This window comes from Anas acuta, chromosome 4 (assembly GCF_963932015.1).
Source record: "Anas acuta chromosome 4, bAnaAcu1.1, whole genome shotgun sequence".
NCBI classification, from domain to species: Eukaryota; Metazoa; Chordata; class Aves; order Anseriformes; family Anatidae; genus Anas; species Anas acuta.
This window is the reverse complement of record NC_088982.1, coordinates 40,888,606-40,913,438: the sequence shown is the minus strand read 5'-3', so window position 1 is coordinate 40,913,438 and position 24,833 is coordinate 40,888,606. Positions and strand designations below refer to the sequence as shown.

General features: G+C 39.2%; 1 protein-coding gene across 1 annotated transcript; it reads right to left on the bottom strand.

The window, feature by feature from the left end:
- Positions 1–1,151: 1,151 nt before the first annotated feature.
- Positions 1,152–24,002, bottom strand: USP38 (ubiquitin specific peptidase 38). Its single transcript, XM_068680829.1, has 10 exons — positions 23,177–24,002; positions 22,579–22,714; positions 17,154–17,283; positions 16,808–16,909; positions 13,862–14,020; positions 12,583–12,776; positions 11,852–11,945; positions 10,891–10,997; positions 8,454–9,798; positions 1,152–3,992 (listed from the first exon to the last, which is right to left on the bottom strand). Exons 1-10 carry the CDS (start codon positions 23,859–23,861, stop codon positions 3,831–3,833), a joined length of 3,114 nt encoding a protein of 1,037 aa, XP_068536930.1. The 5' UTR covers positions 23,862–24,002; the 3' UTR covers positions 1,152–3,830.
- Between the last annotated feature and the right edge of the window lie 831 nt (positions 24,003–24,833).

Sequence of the window (24,833 nt, the reverse complement as noted above, 5' to 3'; positions counted from 1 at the left end):
AAAAAAATCATGAAAGCTTTCAAGTTCATCTGTTCCAACCTCTTGTTTATATCATAGCTCTTTCCTTCACTCATTGAAGCAGTGCAATGATTTCATTAATTTTACATTTGATCCCAGCCTACTGAGGCCATCAAGTGCTACAACCCATTACATCCTACTGTAGGCTATTACCAGGGTAATCAATCTTGCATTTGAACCTGAACACATCTCTGGATCACAGGCGTGCCTAGATTCCACTTGCTATTACTTTACTTTTATGCCACATTCCACTTTATCAGAAAGCAAGTACACCCAACATTAAGCACTCAGCCCTTTTTATTGCTACTGTTACACTGTGCTTCAGTATTCCCTTGGTTTACACTTGCCTCTACTCTGAGCCTTAAAAGCAAGATTAGTAACATCAAGACCAGAATGCCAAAAGAAGAGAAAAGCTCTAGGGGCCTCTGGTTTATCAAGTCTAGTTGCCTACTCTTCAGACACTGCTTTGCATTTAATTTCTTACACAGATATACTTGGCTCTTCCATCAAAGCAGATCTCTGCCTGTAAGGCTGTTCCAGAATTAGTCCCAGCAATTAGTAAATTTCTAATCTAAGACTTATTCACACAAAGTTTATACTTGCTTTTGTTCTAACAAACATTTAGCCCACGGTGCTTCTACTCTTCACCTATTATTTGTATAAACAAGTATCCTCACTTCATATACAGTTTTTACAGATACAGAGTTTAAAAAAAAAAAAGAAAAGGCTTACCCATGAAATCAAATTTCCAGAGGACACAGCAGATGAGATAACTAACTTTCCTGAGCAGGCAAACAAGAGGGGGGAAAATAAAGAAGAACAAGAGCTGTCCTGAAGTTGATTCTTTTAGCTATCCAAATGAAGCTTTTCTCTTCTCATTCGGAATAATGAGATTCACAGATATTGTAATCACTTGTTATGCTGGTGACACTCACAGGAATCCACTACAATGTTCCACACAAAAAACTGTAGGAAGTGAACTGCATGGAGGAAAGTTGATACAACTTCACTGACCATTAAAACAAAGACCAAAACACAATCTCTTAGTATAAGGAAATATGATTTTTTAAAAGACATACCATCCTTGAGTTTGGTACCATAGTGTATCCTTCAAGAAAGGAAACAACAAGAAGTAAGCTTCCGACATAGCATTATGTATTTTGTATCTTTCTACTTAATCAACTCAGATGGAAAGCAAATTAAGAATGGAGCCAAAAAGGTCAATAAACAAACCATCCAGCATTCAGTCACAGACAAACTGAAGTACCATATGTACACAGAATGAAAGAACAATGTCCAGAACATGCAGTGCCATTACTGTAAACAATGAAAATCTGTACAGTTCAAAGTGAGAAATACTCCACTTTCACTAGCTTTATTGAAACCTTTCATATTAAGGTATCCATCTGCCTATGAGGGTTGTCAGGTCAACAGCCAGACTTGCAAATAGGTATTTCGAGTTAAAATTACATTTGTAAAACCCAAAGTAACTGCATCAACACAAGTCAAGTAAAAAATAAAGGATATTTTCAGTTTCAGACATACCATCATTTTACACTTAAGGAGATCCAGCCCTATGGCATTCCTCCAACAAAGTTTCCATATTTAACATCTAAGATAGAATAGCCTAACAAGAGCATAGAAAGCCTTGTAAGATCTCATGAAATAGATATAGTACAATAGGTATACAAAGTCATACCAGACATTTTTTTTTTTTTAAGGTGGGATACATAATGAGCATTTTTACTTCTAGAACATAAAAACGAGATTGACCTTTACAAAAAACTCTGACTTCATATAGAGTAAAAGCACTTGCTCCTGCTTTTAACTTCTAGTGTCTTAAAATCAACAGCAGAGACAAAACACTCCCATTGTAACACAAATAGACAGCTTTTTATAGTGTCCTTTCCATAATTTGGAAGAGAAAAACGTAATTTGCCTGTCATAAGAACATTTTAAAGCCAGAGCCACCTGGCAAAGAAACCCAGAAGGAAATGAAAAATCTCCTTGGACTGAAAGCTACAGAACTGTAAGATGGAGCGCGCTTTCAAGACAACCTCACCCAAACTGAATGAGAACATTCCTCACAATGGTCTCATATCATCCCCCATTTCCACAGCTGAATCCCCTGATTCAGAAACCCACAACTGAGGCAGCAATGAAAGCACAGGTCAAAGGTGAGGTACTGAAGTCAAAACAGAACTTGAAGGCTACTAAAAAAAATTAAGGTGACCTGCTCTAACCTTCTTCTTGAGCAGTAACAGGAACCTATAGCAGAGCAAGTAGCACAGTTATAGTGATAATATAAAAATAGTTTGCAAGCTAAGATACCTTACTATGGACTAAAATCCAAGTATTTGTTATTATATGAACATTTTTTTTAAAAACTCATTTAATGCTTTTTAAAGGCATTTTCTGAAAAAAAATTATACAGTTAAGCTAACACCTGCCAGGTTTGCATGCTCTTTAAGGATACGCTTTGTCACTTAATATAAAAACACAGCAAAACAGTGCAGAATCTTGTAAAAATACTTTAAATAAATTTACACTTCACTATAAGATTATTCAAGTTAAGAATTAATCACCAGATTCAGTGTAATTCCTTTACTTCCGTTATCCTCATTGCACATTAAAAACAAAGCTTCTGTTTCTGCCAAGACTAACAGAACAAGCCAGCAAACATTGCTCCATAGACAATGCCATTTTGGTCTTCTGCAGACACTTAAAACCTGAACTCACCAGAAATTGCTCTGTAAGCAAAATCAGAAGGCCAAACTCGAAAGGACTCTTAGAAGCACAGATCCTCAGCAAGGATCAATACAGGTAGCCTTCCTGCATTTTCAGAAGTATAGCTCAATAATTATGACCAGCTTAACCAATTAAATTACTAGGTTTAGCCTTTCAAATCAAAAATAATGGAAAAAACTTACTGCATTTCTAACTACCAGATTATTATTATTTTTTTTTAATTTCTGGAAGCCTAATGGATTTCTAAACCCAGCTTGATTTCTAATACTGGAAAAACTTGACTAACATATTGTCCCTTTTCTGCAGCCTCAGAAAGTTGTTTTCAAGTTACAGTTCTGCAAGGCACATACAGAATCTCGTCCTTTCAAATACACAGCAGATATATTCCCTGAAATAATTTTGAAATTCTCAAAAAAATTAGAAACACTACAAAGTTAACATCTATTTAAAAACATCGTTCCTACAGAACATGCACTTTTGGAAAACATCTTAGCAAATATTTATATGTTTTTCTTCTTTACATTTATGCTGCAAATATATTTAATATTTTTTTTTAAAGTACTGTAGCATGTCACATCTTAAGTTATTGCCTTCATTAAGATTGCATCATATTTAGAAATCATAAAGGTATCAGATTTGTTAATAAGGTGGGGTGGGAAACTATGTATGCAGTATAACCATCCAAAGTCATTTCCACATAAAGCAACGCCATCAGAGTCAAAATGAACTTTCCTCGTTCAGTGGATAAGGATAATAGAAAATTATGTACATGCACTTGTTGAGTTTAATGCAGTGTCATTAAAAACTACTTAAAAATCTCCACTTTGTCTTTTCGGCAAGTGTCTCTTACCATAAAAGCAACTGAATTTTTAAGAGGTAGTTTTTTTCCATTATGCGCTTATTTATTTCAAATAAAACACAAGCAAAAAAACCCCAACATTTGCCTTTGAACAACAATCAAGTCTCAAAACTTGGTACAATATATGACAATGTTCCAAAGTTCTAATTGTCCTCAGCATTACCAGGCTGCTTTGGAACCAGTGTATTCCAGGTCATCTTCGTAGTCAAAAGACTAATCTACCAACAGTACTGAACCCACCCCCTCCTCCTCCACCTGCTGGTCCACAGCTTCCCGGGGGATCGTTGTCATCAAATCCATTGGGGCGGAAAGAGCATGAGGCTGAGGCAGCTTGAAGTGCTTGTGTTCGAGCACTAAGCTCTTGCTCCTGAAATGAAAGAAAACAAACCATAAAAAAAATCCTAGGACAATTAATTTCTAGTAAATTAGTAAAAACAGCTTTAAAGGCAACATTCGCTAGCTTCGTAACTCTAAAGGCTGAACAGTTACCTTGTTGAAATCCAAGTTTAAGGCAACATCCACAGCCATTCCCAGAGGCACAATTTTGCTGAACATGATTAAGTGTATGTGAATCATAATTAAATCCATTTAAATTTAAGCTCAAAACATTGTGAAGTTACATGGGATGCTTCTAAAAAGGTTAGACTGCTGATCAAAAGCTAACAAAACATCCAATTCATACACACTTCCGATGAACTTTCATCCCAGAATTTAAGATGCCCTTGGTCTCTGTTGCCAAACTGAAATGCAAAACCTTTACACCAATGTTATTTATTTTAAGCCCACAATTTCATTCCGCTTTATCAATGGCATGAATGAGCAACATACTCAGATAAAATGCAACAAGACCAACAAGTGTTTCATTTCCATTCAGTGTAGACTTTTAACTTGCAACAGTTACTGTGATGCTAACCCTGTGTTAACATGAGTAGGTCTTCACAACTCTCAAATATTCCAGAAAACAAATGAGAATAAGCTGCAGGAACACCCAATGAAGAAGTACATGCATTAGAGAAAAGGTAACAAAGCATAGCTTCCTGCCAGCTTGTTTTACAGGCGTGTACATCCTCTTATTAGACATCTCAGGAGCCATGAAGGAGCACAGGCTCTTCCCTCAGAGATACCATACATTTTCTCTCTTGTTTCACAAACCTTGCAATAGCTTGTGCTTAAGTATCCCTTTCTCAAATTGGTCAAAAGCCTCAAAAGCCCAGGGAGGGAAGCCAGGGTTGGGTTCTTGAACACCAACAATAAAGATGAAAAGTAAAAGCTCTATTTATTTCAGAAACAAGAAGAGAGCATTTAGGTGCTAAGGATCACACTGGCAGCCTTCATGTGACAGCTGGTCACTGCACACCACCATCTCCAGGCAACAACAAGGAATTTTCACAGGATTTTCAGACCCACAATGATCACCGTCAATTGTTCCTTTTCTTCTCCACCACCTCCTGGTGAAAGCAAGGAATGGAGCCAAAAACCTAAAAGACTGTTACATGACCATGAAGGTGCTGAATAGATTTGTCCACAGAAATTCGTAAGTGCTAAAAATAACATGTATAGATTTAAACTGTGGGACAGTTGACTGTCCTCTTATGAAAACATTGCCTAAATATGAAACTATTTTGCACTACTGAAAAGCATACTGATTTCCAAAACCATGTAAAAGACTTAAAAAGCTGTCAGAACAGATATGCTGACCACTGTGTAACACTGTCTTTCAAGGACAGTCTCCAACAGTATGTGGATTCTTATGCATCTGTTAACTATAACACAGAAAAACTACTTAATACCTAGGGAATACAAAACTTACTTTTTGTACCAGAAACCAACAGGAATTTTGATCTAAGTAGCAGGACTTGTGTTAGTTCCCTGGTTAGCTGAAAAATGCTGTTTAACTTAGGACAGAATGTCTCCTCAAAGCCTAACAGTGGGAAAACTGCTACACTGCACCTTCGCTGTTTTTTCTTTTTTGCTTAGTTGTTTGTAACATGTTTGCTTTAATGCAGCAAGGAACCAAACCAAAAAAGGAGTTCTCCTTACTCCCTCCTCCACTTCTGTCCCTCCAGAGAACTCTTCACACTTCTTAAAACAAGGTAGTTGAGTTTTACTTGGCAAACTGGATTAAAGAACATCATAAGCATCAGAAATAGGTCTGCAGATTACCTGACAGTAAATACAGCTTTTATTTTTGGCTACAAATTTCAAAACGTCTTAAATTTAAGTGTTTTTTTTTTTTTTTTTTTTTTTGTCAGATTCAGCTACAGTGTCATTTCCTTTTCTGCAGTTACTAGGTTGTTATTTCATGCTTATTTTGTATTATGCACCTTTCACAAAACAGATCACAGCAATCTATTACGAGGCTTCCTTGCAGAAGAGATGAATCCTGTTTTCACTACTACCAGTGGTGACACTCACTAACAGCAACACCACCATATCTTGCATACGACTCACGTGCAAGGGATGACTCCCAGCTCTGGAGTCCCCCATCACTGCATTGCACTGGGTGCAGAACACAAATATGTGACAAGCAGAGTTTTCACTTCTTGCTTAAGAAAACATGCAGAAGCAGCCAGAACGCACTGAGAATAGGATAAACTGAACTCATGATCTAAATTCTTTGCTAGAGTATATAAAACTGTTTCTTATTACAGACAGAAGGCATCTCTATGCGTGCATACACATGAAAAATACAGAGCAGTGATCAAATCACCAATTAAAGCTTCTTGACAGTATTAAGGACTATACCCTATCATTACATCCAGTGCTAAAACAACGGATGCCTACTGTGTCTAAATGTCTACCAATTTAAGATCTTTCGTGCTTGATTCGTGTTTAATAGTTTGTGCTAAATGAGCCCATCTTTCTTCAAGGCATATGCTGACTTAATATCAGCCCGTATTGGCTGTTCTAGTATAGCAAACACCACTACAATTACCACAAGAAATATCCTTGTTTCCATACAAAGCAAATGCTTCATGTTTTTAGACCATTTCTTAACTGAAAAAGACCCAAATCAGCTAAGCAAAACTCAATAGTCACCATAGTTCTGTGGACTGAGAACAACACAAATCATTCCCCTCCTCCCCCCCAAAGCCTTCCACTTGTTCTTAGAAAGCAATTTTTAAATTGTTTTAATTGGAGTGGGAGCTACTCATACTGCAGGTTATGATATTTGAAATGAAAATACTTTAGTTTATCTTGTGGTCAGCTGGTATGCAATAATAAAACTAAAGCACTACCGTAGAGGATTTTTTTTTTTAAATCACCTCATTTCAAAAAAAAGTGAAGGCTTCCTCAATAGCGAAGTCTATTCTTCACATAATACTTGTTTTGAACTCCAAACACTGAAATTACACTTCTCAAAAGTACAATAACCTAATTTGGAGGATCACAACACTAGACCTAATTTGAGAAAGTAAAGAACTAAGGATTTTTAAACAGTCTCATTTAAACTGAGAAAAGAACAGGATCTCAAGACCTAAGAAGCTAATACGTAAGAATTCAGCATTTCAATGTGTGTAGAAAACTAAGAAGTAACAATAAACAGCATATATGTGAAAAATATCAACCTTTTTTCATTTTAAGGACATGTGAGTTATAAGGGAAAGGTTTTCAGGACACTAATAGCTTAGAAGTGAAAGCCAACTTAGGTGAGAAAATAACAATGCTTTACGTAATTTAAGTGACATTCTCTATGCAGAAAGCTTTAGTCTGAAAGAGTATTCAAAACAACATTTGTGTGTCTGTCAAGTGACTAAGTCTTACAAAGTCACACCGATTTTCCTCCACTTCCAAGCGTACAGCAGTATTCAAAGAGACCAATGTAACTTTTTACTATGTTCTATAAGTTAACTCAAAATGGTCTTTAAAATATTGACTTAGAGAACCCCATGTAAGTTTTGAGTTTGAAGTTAGCTGTTGAATACAATCATACATAAGTGGAAAGAAATGAAAGCAATTCTGACCAAAAATATTATTTGGAACTGCTGCTGAAGAAGCTAAGCCTTATGTCACCCTGTATAAGCAAGAAGGGAGACAGCATATAATCAATGGTGTTTAGCACACAAATGTTTTAAACAGTCAGAAAATAGCAGAATTGCTAGTGAAGCTTCCAGCTTAAAGTTTATCACATACCTGTGACTATTATAAAAATATTCTCACAGCAAGATTCATCTGTTATTTCCCAATTTGAAATTAATTCTTCTAATTTTAGTAGGCCTGTAACACGCAGGAATAGCTTAACCCAAGGAACACACAATAAAACAATTAATACTAGACAGCCTAAACATAGCAGTGGTGCTCAAAACAAACCACATTTTCATGTGGAGCACAGCATTTTTAAATAACAGCAATATAAAATACAGCTACAACAAAAAGGAAAAGTTCCCAGAGGAAAAAAAAGCAAAAGGAAAGCAGAACCTAGTCACTAGCACTTGCTCTTCAATTTAATTGTTACAGCATTTGGCAATCAGTTGTACAGATGTCACTTGAAATGACAACACACTTAAGAACAGGGAAGTTAATATACTTCAGCCATTCTTCCAATTTATGAAAGGCAACGCAACTTAGTACTGTTTGACAAGCTCTTCCTGCATATTGTTACAAATGGTTAAAGGACCAGTTCAAACTATTTTCCCTTGTGCTTCATTCCTAATAGCGATAGCTGATCAAGTTCCTAGATAGATTTCATAGTACAGGTCAAGATCGAAGACGGATTTGTGATTTACCAAGTTCATGTATGAGAATACTCTAGAGCTACCTTTTTTCTTTTTATTTCAACTCTTCTTGTATTAAGGAGACCAATCTTGGCATATTACTTGAAACTTACCTGCAAGTATAGTTTGTTATCTTTCGTAATTGCATCCATGAGGTCTTTTTGCAAGGGAGGGTCTCCATTTACCCAGAGTCCATTTGCTGAATTGGTGTTGAAGCCACAGGTGTTATTCTGTTTTTTGTAAAAGAGAACATAAGCAGTGTCCTTTGGGAATCTACTGGTAATTTTCTGGACTGACTGAAATGAGGTAAATGTCACTCTGCTGTCATTGAACAGAAACCATTCTTTTGACATCTCAGCGTCCAGCTCATTTTCTATAACAGTACAAGGACTCTCCTCTGCCAACAACTTATTTTGAGGGCAAACTAAAGAGAGAGCTTTAGACTGATGACGCAGTCCTGAAGGCCCTGAACCAGTAACATTTCTAGCATACGAATAGTAATGTCCACTTTCAGAGGATACGCCAGAGTGCACCACCACAGAGCTTAGCGTGTAGGGCACCAGCTGTGGACAGGACACTTCATCAGCACCAGAGGGCTTAAGTTTTTTAGCAAGATTTTCTCCAGTATCAGAAACCTCAACATCAACAGACCAACCTCCTGAAACTACAGGCAGAGGCGATGTTGCTGTTTTGACTGGCAGTTCCAGAACAAGTGGCAGAGAAACATTGTCCAAGATCTTACGTCTTATATGACACTTTGGATCATAAGAAAATCTCAGAAGTGTGAGAATGAGGTATTCAGGTTCCTCAATGATTTGCATAGTTTTCTCAGCATTCTGTAGAGAGGCACACTTTTCACAATAATATTTATTGTCTCCACTGAGGATCTCAGGTGCCAGAAAATAATTCAGTAAGTCTGTAACTGATGGGGTATTTTTCCCTACTAGCCTCTGAGACATGTCCCTGTTTTCTTGACCTTTGTTGAGTTCAGAATTGGTCTCAGAGTTTGGCTCAGCAGATAAATCTTTTGTGGTTCCTTCATTTGTAACTGCATCGCATCCACCATTTATTTCCACGCTATTGAGAGGCGTTTCTCCAGCAGGAATAGTTGCTGAAGTACTCGTTTCCACCCCACAGTCATCTTTCATTTCAGAACAGTCCACACATTTTGAACCAACATTCTCCAAGGATGCTGGAGGACAGAAAGCCAGGGAGAGATCTGTGAAAGCTTCTTCCTTTTGAGATGTGCTTTTGCAGTTCAAACAGCATATAGTAGTCTTCAGTTTTCCTCCAAACATTTTCTCTATGAGAGTTCTTTCTTCACTTCCCAAACAAGGTGCTTCAGCAAATACCTGTGCTTTATGGACAGTTTCTTGTGTCTGGGACTCGTCATTCTTCCTACTTTCAGGAGCCTTCACTGAAGACAATGCTTTCAGAGTTTTCTCTTCTTCATGCAGCCTGAAGGCAAAGAAAGAAGTACAAGTAGTGGTACTGTTTTTCAAAGAAACACAGCTGCAACATCTGAGACTTCTTTTCAAATTATGCTAAAAAAAATCAATGGTCAAGTGAATAGAAACCTCGTAGATTAAAAAACTGCTAACATTCATATAAGTGAGCCAAATCACACAGTTCAGTACTATCCAGTAGACTATTACGTGAACTATAAAGCAAAAGCAAAAAGATTTTTATGCAAATTTTATATGTAACTGAACACAATGAGTGCACTGTGAGAACTAGTATGCATTTATTAAAAATGTTGCTTACTAGTTTACCATCCTATATCAAGTCTCCATTGGACTTGTTCATACCAGGTTTTGCAAAAGAAAGAAGTAGCTACTTTATATTGTGCCAGACAACTTCCAAGGAAAAAAGAAGGTCAATATCTCGCACCCAAGAAAGTCAGAAACTGTTGTGAAAGTAACCTAACACAGGGAAAAAAGGACACTTTGACAGCTGAAATAAAATTCTCCAAAAGTAGCATGTGTCTAAGCATATTGCTTAAGCCAAAACTCAGTAAAAATACTTAGCATGCTGAAATTAAGTAAGCTTACAAATAAATTGTGGGTTTTATCTGTGTCACAATTAATTCACTTGTTTATAAACAACTAGTTATAAAGGCATGTACATCTCTTCATTACTTATCTAACCTATATGAAATATAACTGCCTACACTAAGATGAAATTCCAGATCTGTGACTCAACAGCTTTCAGCGACCACATGAATTTTACAATGGGACCACAGCTAACCTAAGTCACACTCAAGTTAAGCTCATGTTTAAAAAAAAAAAAAAAAAAAAAGGAACATCACCACCAACACAACCTGCTTAAGATGATGCAGAGTAAAGACTGTATTTGGACTTTACTGTGGATCAAACTCAAGAAAAAAAGTTTTTCAGACATTATTTATGACACACACAGTCAGGGGACAAACCCAAAATACCTGATTTTCACTCATGCAATTGCACTATTAGATGACTGCTCCTAATAAGAAGCTCAGCATTATGTGAGAGGGCTGCAGATTTCTACTCATTAATGGCATGATAACTGTACCTGTCTAGAAGGAACCGGAGATATTCTGAGCAATCCTGCTGGGATCGAGGAGTGAACCACGGTGGCCTGGAAGCCTCAAAGAAAATTCTAGGAGCATATGCCTCCCTCTGTTAGTGTATGAAATAGACAGACAAAGATAAATTAGAACTGAAACATTTTGTTATATCATTTCGATACAAACAGCTGGACTCTGAACCACTTTACACTGAAAGAGTTGTGTGAAACATGGTACATTCACACATCTAAACAATTTAATCACAGGAGGAGAAAAACAAATATTAACCCTTAATTTTGTAGCAATCACTGCTAGAACAGAAAAAAGTAGTGGTTCCTGCAAACATTCTAAGTGTAGGGAGCATAAGCCAGGCATTAAGTTTAAGAGCAAGTTATTGTTCTTGCTGGCAAGCTTGAAAAAGACATACTTCAGAAGCACACCAATATTTCATTAGTATCAATTTATTTTTAAGTTGATCCATCCTCATGACGTTTGCAAAGAGTTGGTTGGTATTAATCAGTGTCTTTTGTCTTCCTATTACTAGGAAAATACTTCAGTGTTTCATTTAATAAAGGTCAGATCAGAAGTTGAACAACATTAAAATTTAATGTAGAAATCACTACAGAACTTCATCCCATAAAGTTGCATAAAATCAACTGGTGTATCAATTCAGGTCTTAGTGTTTTTTTTTCCTGTTTTGCCTTCTGAAAGGAAACACATTACTACACATCCATAAAAACAGAAATGATTTTGTCATTTGGTTGTTCATAAGTGAGTGTTCCACTTACGAAATAGATTACTCTAATTCCATTAATGTCATCTAAACATTTGGAGGCAGACTCATTCCCCTACAAATGCACCGCATTTTATATTTAATGGACTGTAGTGTACTCCCATGGCGTGATGCCACTTCCTAAATTTTGGTATACAAATCTAAGCTTAAAAAAAGATCGAAAGCTGTCATACCTGGGTATGGGCCAAGAATGCAAAAAGATGCTGCAATTTTCTCATTAGTGAATTACACCCATTTAGATTCAGAGATAAAACGTGTCTTCTGAAACTGAAATAAGAAATAGATGTTAATTTCTCTCGTAGCTTTCTAACAGCAATGCAGGCATCATTCCATCTCAGATTACTTCAGTTTGAAAGACAGCAAGACATAGAACACTTGAGCACTTTCCCTTTAATCCATGGATTCTGCTCTAGTGCAGAAGTGTGTAACTACTGTACAGCAGGAGCTCATTGTACAACGTGATTTCTCCAAATATTTAAGTGTGTAAGATAGGACACCCCAACACCCTCCTCTCCCCCCCTCTCAACAGCTTCCAGATTGCCACAAAAGCATCACCATACAATTTTTAAAATATTAACGAGAGCAAAGAACAGGTGATTTGTCCAGGACCTGGAAGACAGACATTGAAGTCCCACTTCAGACAGTGAAAAGACACATTGCGTCAGTGTTAAAATGTATATGCAATGAATTAACAAAAGCATTTTTGACAATGAACAGAAAACATCAGGATTTTTAACAGCTGAAATTGCTGTTCCACAGAGATGGATTTTAGAAAAGCAACCAGCAAAGAAAGACGCCCAGCCCTGGGCAGCTGACTAACTCAGGACATGTTTATATTCAATGAAAGGCAAGAAAACTGCCACAGTCAACTTGCAATGAAAAGAGCCGGTAAAAAAGGGCTTACTCTGTAGCCATAAAAAGTGCCTGAATAACACTGTTCATGTAGCAAGTATTTCCCAGATTAATTAGACCTGTCTTCCCAGTTTCAGATTTTCCAGAAAGTCTAGATAAACAAGACGGCAAAGAACTGGATTGAGAAGTCCAAGCGCTCTGACTGAGAATCAACTTAATCTTCTCTTCACTGGGTTTGGGCATATCCTACAAAAGAAACAGACCGTTTTAATAGACTTGTATATTTGCTTTTATAATAGATATAAGATACTTCTGGATGGCAGTACCTTCCCTTACTCCTGACTTCTCCTTCAGGCTTTTGCCACCCCTGCTAGCCTCACATATACATGCTGCTATTGCCTTTGAAGATACTGACAGCACAAATGCCTGGCAAGTCAAAAGCTAATAAAGTGTCCTATAACAAACAACAACATCCTTGAATCCTTTTCTTCAGGGCTTTTTTTGGTCAACTAGCAAGTGACACGAGTAAGGGGCTGGTAAACATCTTGGATCTGCATACACACATAATCTTTCCTACCCCTCAAAACTACTTTGCAAATTCCATGCATTAATAGAACCTCAAAGCATCCATAACCTTTTCTGGAGATACATTCCTGCTGTGTAATTCGAAAAAACATAAGAATAAAAACTCCAAAATACTTGAAGTGAAGTTGATAGGGGGGTTTTTAGGCTTCAAAACATTTCAGTGAAATACCACTGTTATAAAATCAGGCAGTAACCCCCTGCTTTATAAGTTTCTCATCAGTAATGAAAAATACCTATTATGTGAATTAAATATTGTCTCAAAAAAGCAGAACTTGGCTTCGAAACGGTGTAGGCCAGTATCCTTTACCCACAGAGGCATGCAATACTGACTGCACTATTAAGATCTAGTGTTTACATGGTGTTTTGGAGAAAGTCAGTGAATTATAGCATTTTAAGTACTCCTCAGCGTGAACTTATATTTGGATAGTTACAGTTTCTAGTTTGAATTGAAACACAATGTGTAGAATAGACTTTGCAAAGACACTGTTAGGTACACGATGTTGAAGGAATTAGATTGCGTTTTTAATAAAGGCTCTAATTACAGACTCTTCGTAAAGGCTGTTATAATCATCTCATGGGCAATCAGAACTTTATTTATTTCAAATAGTTAGAATCAACAACAGATTATGTGGTTAACTCATATTTCCTAGTGGATGTTCTAAACAGTCTAGATCTGTAAGATTATAGCTTTCATGTTTGGGAAAACAAAACAGAAACATCCCGCCATCTTTGCATTCCTAATATACCTTAATAGCTTCCAGAATGGGTTCATAGAGCTCTGGAAAACCTGAATAATGATACATCATACAGTGTATCAACTCAGTCAACTGCATCAAAAATGCTGTACTGGAAGGTAAACCATCACTTTTGAAGGAGTGAACCAAGCTGACCACGTGTGGCACAACCTAAAGGAGGGAAAAGAAAGAATTAAACAGCAATTCAATTTTCAAATTTTGTTCTACAGACAACTTCACTATTTCCACACCCTAAATAGCAGGGAACGTTTTGTTCTTAAGGTAAGAAGCGATTGAGAAACAGTGACCAGAAAAACACACAAATTATTCTTCACCCATGACAGTTTTCAAACAGCACAATTAATCGTTTAGTGCTGTCTTGCCCTCATACACCAAGTTTTAGAACTTCATGAACTCGGAAGATGCATGTCAAGTTTTTAAGCAGTCATATGGTCAAAGTACTCATTTAATTAGTGATAATAGAGAAAACATTTTGCTTTTGTGCCACCACTAACAGCTCAGTATCCTGTGCTAATTTCATACATAGGGTTTTTAAAACAAAACGTCTCAATTTTTCTTTAACGGAATCTATTCTTAGTATCTGAAGCCGGTAAGGCATTGATCTGATTTTATTTAAAAAGATGGAAACTGGTTTGCAGCTCCACCTAGTGATAGAGCTTAGCTCAAACCAAGATAATTTATCACAAGCAAAAAAATTAGCATAGGAACAGTAACCTATTTGGGAATTAGTTCAAATCCATTACTGCTTTAAATTCATTATAAAAACAACATTTAGTCTAACTCTTTCCCCTTCAACACAGTTCTGTCTGTATTTTTAATGTGAGAAGTCTTATTCGTTAGTCTTAAAACATAAGAAGTCAAAAGTTACTTCAGTGTGGGCCCTAGAAATAAGGGCTTATCCAAACTTAATCTGGGATTTAACTGAAATATTTTCGACACTTTATTGTTTCTAAGTGATCAAATGGAATAACTGTGGATGCAATCCACAAAAAACGGATGCAATCATTTCACATCATGCTAAAACTGTTCTGCATTAAAGACAGAGTATACAAAAGTAAGAAGGCCATTTTAGGCAAGTACATAAGTTACATGAACCAGTATACTTGAAAACACCAAACTGAGAGGAGCCAGGTGCAAAATACACATTTGCCACGTTCTCAAATATCAGTTGTTTTGTACGTATAAATATTTTTCTATCTCAGAAACAAACTCCACTCTTCCTACAAGCAAGATATCTACTCTTTGAAAACAAAAATACCAAGATAAATTGTTGTATGAACCACACAGTCACCAGTGAAAGCTGCAATTAAAAGGTTCACATTTTACAAACGCACGTACACAGCAATGACTAAGTGTCAACTTCCAAGAATGAGATTTGCATAAATAAAACCCAAGATGTGATAATTTTGTACAGACAAGCCATGTGGGAAGAACAGAATGTACAAGTCCAAAGGTCTAATTGAGAATCAAAATCTTGCTTCTGGTACACTGCATAAGTCAAAGTTACACCTGGAATATATACAGAAGCATCACTTTTGGCTGAAGTTGAACTAAAGCGTCATACAACAGTAAAAACTGTGGTTGAATTCCATATTTTAAGTACAAGAGAACATTCTTCAAGGACTTCAAAAGCAAGTCATTCAGGTAATGATGCTCAAAAAAAGCAAAGAGCAACGTTAACTCTGATACACTGCAAAATATGTTCAGCAGCCCTTCTGAAATGTTTATTAAACCACTTCACTTCCAGATAATTTTAAAATAGTGAACAAGTAGTTTAAATGCAGGAGAATACGATAGGATACTGAATGACAGTAGTGTATCACAATTGCAAGCGAAAAAGGTTGTTTCAAAATCAGAGAAAATGGCAATGGTCAAGTGCTGAAGACATGCTTAGGCAATGCTGCATATATTACAAAGTACTAGTTTCCCTGTAATTCTAAAAATAGGTATTTTGCTTTAACTGTGTATCTTGTATTTTAGATTTTTCATATGGATGTTTTGTCTCTCAAGAGCAAAGAAAAGCAGGATAGCAACTACATGAAATATTTGTTTTTGAGCACGTTCAAAGCAACTTGTCTATTTAATCTGTCACTCAGTTTTCTATCATACATCCAGAGTAGGGCAGGAGAACGAGTAGATTTTTTTTTTTAATAACAAAAGTTTAACAGGCATTAAGACAATTACTCTGACACTAACAAAAGCAGAGCATTTGAGATGACTTCAAACCTAAGAGCCCTGGGGACAGCTTAAAGGAACTGCATACCATGATATTATTATAGTGAAGTCTGAAAGACCTATATTTCACTTAAAAGCAACTTCCAGCTAGGCACTGAACTTGATGTGAGGGAAGGTGTTATACATCTTGCTATGAATCTAATCAGTAATTGTCATAACCTAATACCTATTGCTTTAACTGGTGAGTTGTATTTTGGCAAGTGCATTAAAAATAGCGCCTTTCAGTTTGCACACATGTATGTCACAACCACGTAAGTTCCTTAAACTGAACTACTTGCTCTTGCACATCTATCCAGGGCAACTAGACCATATATAGCAGGCAATATAACTGGTTGTCTGTTTTCTCTAAACAGTTGTACCTGAAAGACCAACCCACAGCCCAACTTGACCTGTAGACTTCATAACATATAAAATGTCATTCTAGAAGTACATAGTCAAAGACAGAATGTGGTCCCCAGATGCTACTGCCAGAAACCTGTACATACCAGGAAGAACAAAGCATCGTTTCCAGTTACAGATTGAGTTGCTGAACCTGGCAGCTAGAAAGCCTAGTAGCCTGTTACGCACAGAAATCTGATTCTGGAACCTTGAAACAAAGATGTAATCCGAGCACTTGAATTCTGTTTCTCTTTGTGCCCAATTTAAAAAGCCCATATGAATTACATTTCAAAACAACTGAAAATCATTTGATCTGTAACTTACCAAATGAAAAGCTTCTGGAGAATGTTGGAAACTAAGTAACATGTGGGAAAGGACAGCAAGGGCACCAGGCCTCACCAGAGGAAACCAAAGTCGATTAAATACCTAAAAAGCAACAAAACATTTATTTTCAGTAAATCTATAAAGTGAAATTCTAGTAAAAATGTAAACAGACTTCCAAACCCTCAACCATTTGAAACAAAGTTACATGTAACTGTAAGCTACGAGTTCACATGATCTATGCAGGACAATAAAAGAGGATATGTTATAACAGCTATGCAACTGTCTGTTGTTGCTTGTGTTACAAACTCCTTTTGCTCTCCTTCAGTTTTGTTCTTTTCCAACATACCAACTCAATCTTCAGCAGAGTGACATCGATAAGGATAGTGAATTTCTGGACTGCAGCTAGTCCTTTCAGCAGTGCAATCACCCAAGTTTCGACATGCTGAGCCAGAGGCCAAGACAACCAGTCAATCATCCTGAAAGATAATGAAAACTGATTTAGTAAAATATACCAACAAAACCAACAACATGCCACTTGACTCTGACCTCATCAAAAACATTCTATACAGACACACTCACAAGAAATAATGGAAGGGTATTAGGCAGTCATAAGAATTTATTTCATTTCTACAAATTTATTGCTGTATTAACAGCTATCCAATACAAAAAAATAGATAATTAAAATAGATTAAGATAAAATTAAGTATTACATGTTCTTTGTATTCAAAAAAAATGAACTCAGTTTTTACAGACATAAAAAGATAAATTTTTTATTTATGCCAGAAACAATTGAAGATGATAAAGTGCCCGTAATTGGCAACATGCCCTCCTACAGCATTTACCACACAAACCAGAAAAAAAAAGACTACTAAGTTTAAAAAGGCAAAGTCTCGTAACATAAAGCACTGTAGATGTTACAAAAACCTTATAATAGCTATCAGCAGCCTATGGACTACATTTGCTTCAAAAGGAAGAATTTCAATATAGCTAAGAAACAACGAAGTGTGAAAGGAATTCAGCTGTACCTAGGAAATATAATGAAACATATGAAACAAAGGGCTAAAAATAAAGTCCTCTGATCTTTCTAAATTAGCAGACAATTCACACAGGTACTCAAGGCAGACAAGCATGTTATGTGAAGCAAGTATAAGACACAGATTCTATCATTATCTGCTCTTAAACTGGAAAAGGGCCCTGAGCAACAAGGTCTAACTCTGAAGCAGGCCCCACTGTGAACAGGATTGGACCAGATGACCTCCAAAGGCTGCTTTCCATCTAAAGGCAGCTACAATTCTATTCTATGATTCAATGAAAAAGGCAAGTTACAGGTCTATTTCTTCGTTTTCACAGAAAAAGCTCTTCAAAGATAAATTCTTTATGAGTTCAAGTTCTAAGCAGAGCTGAACAGATTACACATAAGAAGTCTAGCAGTCAGCATCACTACAAATAGGTTCATTTAGCAGGCTCCTAGCCTATTTAACAGAATGAAGAAAACACTGAAAAGACATGGATACTATATGAATGTATCCTGCCACACACTACAGATCCAACAGGTTTTACATATTACTGTCTCCTGTCATCAGCCAGAAGGAACAAAGAGAATCTAACAGTTTTAAGCAGTCCTATCTTCCCTGTTTTGATTTGCAATGCAGAAGAATGCTAACATGGCACAGCTGCATAACTTCTCTTGGATAAGAGCTATCTCATAAGCACTACACAGAACAGGAGCACAGGCTGCTTTTCTTTTTTGCTCCAAGTACAAAGTTGCAACAAACCGAGACATAAAATAAACTACTGATGGGAACCAACATCAAATTACAGTTATCTGAAAGCCCAATAGATGAATTTTATGGTGAAGAACTGCATGCAAGGCTTTCTAAGAGAATTTATTGACACAAGGAGTCTGAAAATCATCTGCTGCACACGCCACATGGGTTGTGGTGATGAATCCAAAAGGAAACAAACACATCCTATGGTCTTCCTGGCAAATGAAGTGCTCCAAACTGAAATAAATAAGGGTTTCAGTCCTAGGATTGCAAGCTAAGAGTCATGTTGAGCAATCCCAGATATGTATTGCAGGCATGCTGTATTTTTTTTTTTATGGTAATACATCTAGTTTGCAAGTTAGATCTGAAAAACATGTAGCATACAAACATCCCCAAATTCATGTATCTTGCAATTAGGAACTACTCATATACATGACATTGGAAGGCTTCTGTAAAGTAATGATAAAGACTGCCTTGTAGTGTTGTTTTTTGTTTACTTTAAGAATCAAGTACAGATCTACCTGTATTTCTTCAATATCACTACAAAACACGTGGAGGAAACATGCCAACAATATTCTTTGCTCTGAATTTACACAAAGCTCCCATTTCCTCAGGATGTTATATTCAAATGCTTTTTATGAGCAGCCTTTTCATATGCTTTATAAAATGAGGAATCCAATCTAGGCCAAAACTCCTTTGGCCTGCAAAGAATTAACCTTCACCTAAAAACAGATCTGCAAGTCCCATAGCATCGTGCTCTTCAGCACCCACCCGTAAATTTGTAGGCTTGGTACTTTTCAACAGGAGCACAAAGACCTGCAAGGTCAATTAAAGACTAATGACAACATATTTAATTTTCTTAATTAACTTTTTAGATAACTAAAGAGTGTTTTGATAGAGCCCTGTTTCAGAACAGTGGTTATAATGTATTCTGACTACCATCCTGCTCATATATGCAGTTTCAGCCACACTTATTCTCAAACGACAAATGAAAGACACTGCTTTTGGGCAGAAGCTGGGGCTCCTTGTGTTTCATCCCAACACTCTGGTCACAAGACTTGTCATGTTGTGTCATCTCTATTCAGTATAATTAACTATTAAGCTATTCACCACTATTACTAATAGGTCAATAGCTACCATTTGAGTATGACTAATCTTGTGAAGAAAAGGCTTATTGTCCATGTAATTGATACACATTCAACTCCCATCTTAAAGTCTGTTTCTGCTTCTAAAAACAGAGTTGATGGTCTTAAGACAAGAAACAAAAGCCAAAAGAGAACACGGGTGTACCTGCAGACATGTTTAGGACTGTCCTTAAAAACAAAATCTGAGATCTGATAGGTTATGATAGACTCTCAGGTTACTAGATGGTCTCTGCTGCACTTCCTCCATTGCTACTGCATTTTAACACAAATGCGGATACTAATATGGGACATGGTGACTGTGCATAAACACAGAAGATGTTTTGTTTGACCAAAATAACATCCTCAAGGCCCTGAGAGATCCTTCTGCCTCATACCACCCTATGATGAACAGGCCTGCTACTCATGTGTGCCTAACCACAACAGTATTTGGTATCTCTGGATAAAATCAAATGTTGATCTCTGCATCCTTAAACAGTAATTTATTTTTTTTTTTTTTGCAAAGGTATCTTCTTAGCACCACTATCAGACAAAGACTTAACACTGCAAATCTCTCATATTTGAAAAAAAACAACAGAACTCAAGTTACTAGACATCTCTCCCCCGCTCCCAACCCAAAAAAAAGAAAAGAAATTTACATCTCTTAAAATGTCTTACATTTTGACCAATTGGACAAAGGGCCTGGTCATACCTGAAGCATTTTCATTCTAATAAAAGTCAGTTTCTTTTAAAGGTATTTGGGGCACCATGAAAACAAGAACCATGGTTCTTGTTATGCTTCTGAACGTGGCTAACAAACTTCCTCTGAAACCTCCGAAGTAAACCCTCAAAGGAGTCATGTATCCTAGAGGGCACTCCACAACTTCCTGCTTCTCTGCACTGATGCTTCAGGTAAGATTTAATGAGGCAGCTGAGTCAATTATGAACACCTCAATGCCAAAAAACAGCACGCTTTCTTATACTCACCTGCACACAATATAACACTGCTTACCCCAACTGAATTTATCTACTGATTACCCATTATTTACTAATCTGTACTCAATTTTAGTCAGGCTATGCAGTGTCATAAAAGTTACCCTTAGGAACCAAGTAAACAGGTCTCTAATATGCAGTCTCAAAGCGCTGGTGACTCTCAACACAGGCTTTGAGATGCCTGGAGTTCTGTACCTCCTGGGATGATGCAAGCCTGATGACAACATAGCCATTCAGTGCTCCAGAAATTCCAGCAGCATTACCTCCTTTATAAGAGCACCCCTTTAAAGCCGAAGGGAGCAAGTAATTAGTGCAAAGGGTAGCCAGAGGTAGAAAACGAAACTGGATACAGCATTGACACAACAGTATCTAAAAAACAACAGTAACAAGGGGTTCCTAAAAAGTCAGTCCTGTGACTGTAGAACGAGACTCTTAAATGTCAAGCATTTGTTCCATGAATAAGGCAAGTAAGATTGCACAGCCCTTTCAAAAGCAAGATGAAAAACAGAGCTACCATTACAAGGCAGCTCTTACTTGATAATAGCAGCTCCTATTATACCCAAAGCTCAGCACTGCCTTACTTCCCTAAGCAGAGGCATACACAGAAGCCATTCTAGAAGTACAATTATACAATCCCGTTGTGTTGAAGCAGGTAATAGAGTTAAGTATTAAAACTACACAAACATGAAAATTAATCACCGGTACATTACTGGCAAGTTACTAGTATGCACAAAACCTTCTGAATTTCTCAGCTTCGAATTTTAGACTGGGCACGTGCCTTTGTAGAAGTCTGGCCAGTCAAAGTGAATCTTTTAAAGTCTCTAAACACCAGCATTAATATTATGCTTTCAAATGATGTACAACTTCCTAATTTCAAGTGAACACAAAGAGTATTTTCAGAAACAACCTCAGTATTTCACAAAGATACATGTAAGTACTATACTGTAGGAATCTAAGTATTACACTACATTCACATGGATGTAGTTTGAAAACAGGGTACTTATACAGTATTAAAAGACAATACAAATTTCTAAAAACTTCCTGTTCAACTGCTTCACTCATTTTTCTGTCTGGGCTCAACAGAAGTTTCCTCCATATACTTTAGGAGACAGTAAAGAACGTCAAGGTCTTAATTTTTCTCTAGTTGCCACCTTATTATCTTAATAGAACTCACATTTCTGAAGATACTAGCCAAGACAGCAATCTGAATCAACGTTCACAGTGCCATTAAACTTGATGCGCACTCATGTCTGTATTAATGACAGGAAGTACACTGTGCAATTGTTTTTGTCATTGCCATTCCTCCACCATTTTGGCAACAGTCAAACTTCTGGAGACTTGAGTAAAGACGTAAACATAGGCTGTCACCTACAAATCCTACTGAACAGTCATACATATCTAAACCGAAATGAGATTTACTCATTTCTGTTTCCTCTCCTTACAGATAGAGAAGAAAGGAGAAAGACAATTTACACCTCTGAAAAGTGGAAAGGCTCATCTTCAGAAAGCAAGGCCTTATTTCTCAGCTTGACAGTACGACCCATCAAGTTTCCTAGTTTAGGCTGTCTCCCATCAAGTGGGATATCTAAACAGAAAATACCTTTTAAAAGCAACACAGCTGGCTTCCTCTTAGTCTCCTTTTATACTTCATTCTGTCCCAGCAAAGTGTGAGAAAGAAGACATACTAACAATGAAGGCAGTAACCTTAAACTGAAACCTTGCTGGTAACGTCCGTGGTATCAGCAATATAAACAAGTTTAACATAACAAGTAGTGTAACTTTGAATGCCATCTTTAAAGTTTCCTCATACCTTTCTTTTTAAACTGAAGAGAGAAATAACTTTAAAAAGGCCAAGTCAAGAGTGTTCCCCCTTCCCAGTAAAATACGGTACCTGCACAGCGCTTGAGTCATGCTTGCATCTTTCACATTTGGATCTGTAGTAAGGCTCATGATGAGTACTGTAATCATCTGTAATGGTATGTGCTGCACAAGGCTTGCCAGTGCAACCGAGGGTTCAAATGAAGTATCTGCAATAGTGCAACAGGCCAGATGGTAAGAAACGAGCAGAAATCCCTGTAGGAAAACTACACTTCATTTTCGCAACAGCTTGACTGCAGCTGTAAAGTTTTGAAACAAGTCTAGCCTAAACCTAACGTTACATTGACACAGGGTAGAACCAGACAAGTTTCAAGGGGTTAAGTACACGAGGAGCGCTGAATTACAGCACCCTTTGTCCATTCAGTATCTGCACAGGACAGTGACAACCTGCCAACTCCCTCCCCCTCTCCCTCCGTGGCTGAGAAGTGCGTTTCGCTGCAAACTGCGGTGCCTCACAACTGTTTGGTGTGCTGGATGTTAACATGGGCCCTGCACAGCTATTTCGCATGGTCCTTCCCAGCTATTTCTGGCTAGGCATAGTGCCTGCGGCCAGACACCGCATCCCAGTGCTCCCTAGGTGCACGGGGCACCCTCCCGGGCCCGGGGCTCACCGGTGGCCGAGATGACGGCGAAGAGCTCCTGCAGGGAGGGCAGCAGCGTGTCGGGCTCGGCCTTCCAGACGCTGCGCAGCAGCCCGCTCACCTGCGTCACCTGCGAGACGTAGAGGCGCAGCTCGGCCTCCCGGCTGCCCTGGCTCTGGAAGTGGGCGATGCTGCGCACCAGCTGCTGGCAGAAGGCGAGCGAGAGCTTCCTGCCGCGGGGCAGGCACTGCGGGAAGTCGCCCAGCAGCTGGCACAGGCGGGCGCAGAGCGGCGGCGCCGGCCGCTCGCACACCAGGCGCAGCGCCTCCACCTGCAGCAGCTCGAAGAGCTCCAGCACCGACGGGCAGCTCATGATCAGGCGCAGCCCGGCCTGGATGTAGTCCAGGATGGCCGGGTCGCGGTTGCTCAGCTCGCCGTAGCCGCGCTGCAGGAGCCCGAGGACGAGCCCGCGGTCGAAGAACGCCTCGAACTCGGCGCGGTGGTAACGGCCGTAGGCCTCCAGCACCTGCCGGCCCACCTGCCGCTGGAAGCGGTCGGGGCCCTGCAGCACCAGCCGGGTGCCCAGCGCGAACATGGCGCGGCACTGCGCCCGGCTCAGCGGCGTCTCGGCCAGCTCTACCACCCGCTGCACGATCACCCGCTTCAGCGGCAGCGGGTGCGCCGAGCTCACCAGCCCCTCCAGGATCTTGTCCATGGCGGACGCCGCCAACGCATCGGCCGAGAGGCGGCGGCGGCGGCGGGCGGGCGGGAGGACCGGCTCGGCACCGGGCCTCGGCGGGGGCCGCCGCCGCCGCCTCCCCGCGGCCCTGCCGCCGCCCCGCCGCGCTATGCCGACCCCCCCCGCCCCCGGCCCCCTTCAGGCGCCGCGGCCCCAACGGAGGCCGCCGAACGCTGCCCCCCGCCCCCCCTCCCTGCCTCCCTCCCTCCGACCCGGAAGCGGCGCGGCGCAAACGGGAAGCGGCGGCGGCGGCGGCAACGGCCGGACGCGGCGCAAAGGCCGTGGCCGCCCCGCCCCCCCCCCGCCGCACCGGCCAATGGAGGGCGGCGGGCGGCAAGGGGCGGGGCCGCGCGGCGGCGGGGGCGGCCGTGATGGCGGCCGGGGGCGGGGCTTCAGTGGGGGGGCGTAATGGCGGCGCCGCCGTTATGGCGGCCGTTGGGCTAAGGGGGTCCTGGTGCCGCTGTGGGAGCGGAGGGGAAGGGAGCGCTCCGCTGTCTCAGAGAAACACCAGCACAAAGCCTTAAGTGCTGCAGATGTCAAAAACACAAAGCATCGAGTCAGGAAGTTCAGAGTTAGCTTAAAGATCGACTACACCGTTTATAAAACACTCCAAACGTGCCCTTAAACTGCTCGCACAGCCGTAACTCGGCTCCTCCACACTCGTGTTGTGTTTGCTCCTCGTGCCCATAACAGTTCTACAAGTCTCAACACACAAGAAAAATTGCCATGGCGGAGTCATCGCGTTCCTGTACATGTTGTGTTGGCCTAGGGATGTTTCTGAGGTAGTTAGAAGTATCAGATAATATTACCACCAATTTATTAATTACCTAAATTATCTTTGTAACGTTTCCTGTATTCACATCTCTCAACTTTTTATTTTCGAAAGGACTTTGTACTTAATACCCATAAAAAATTGACCTCAAAGAAGGTGCTGGGTTACGTAGCTTG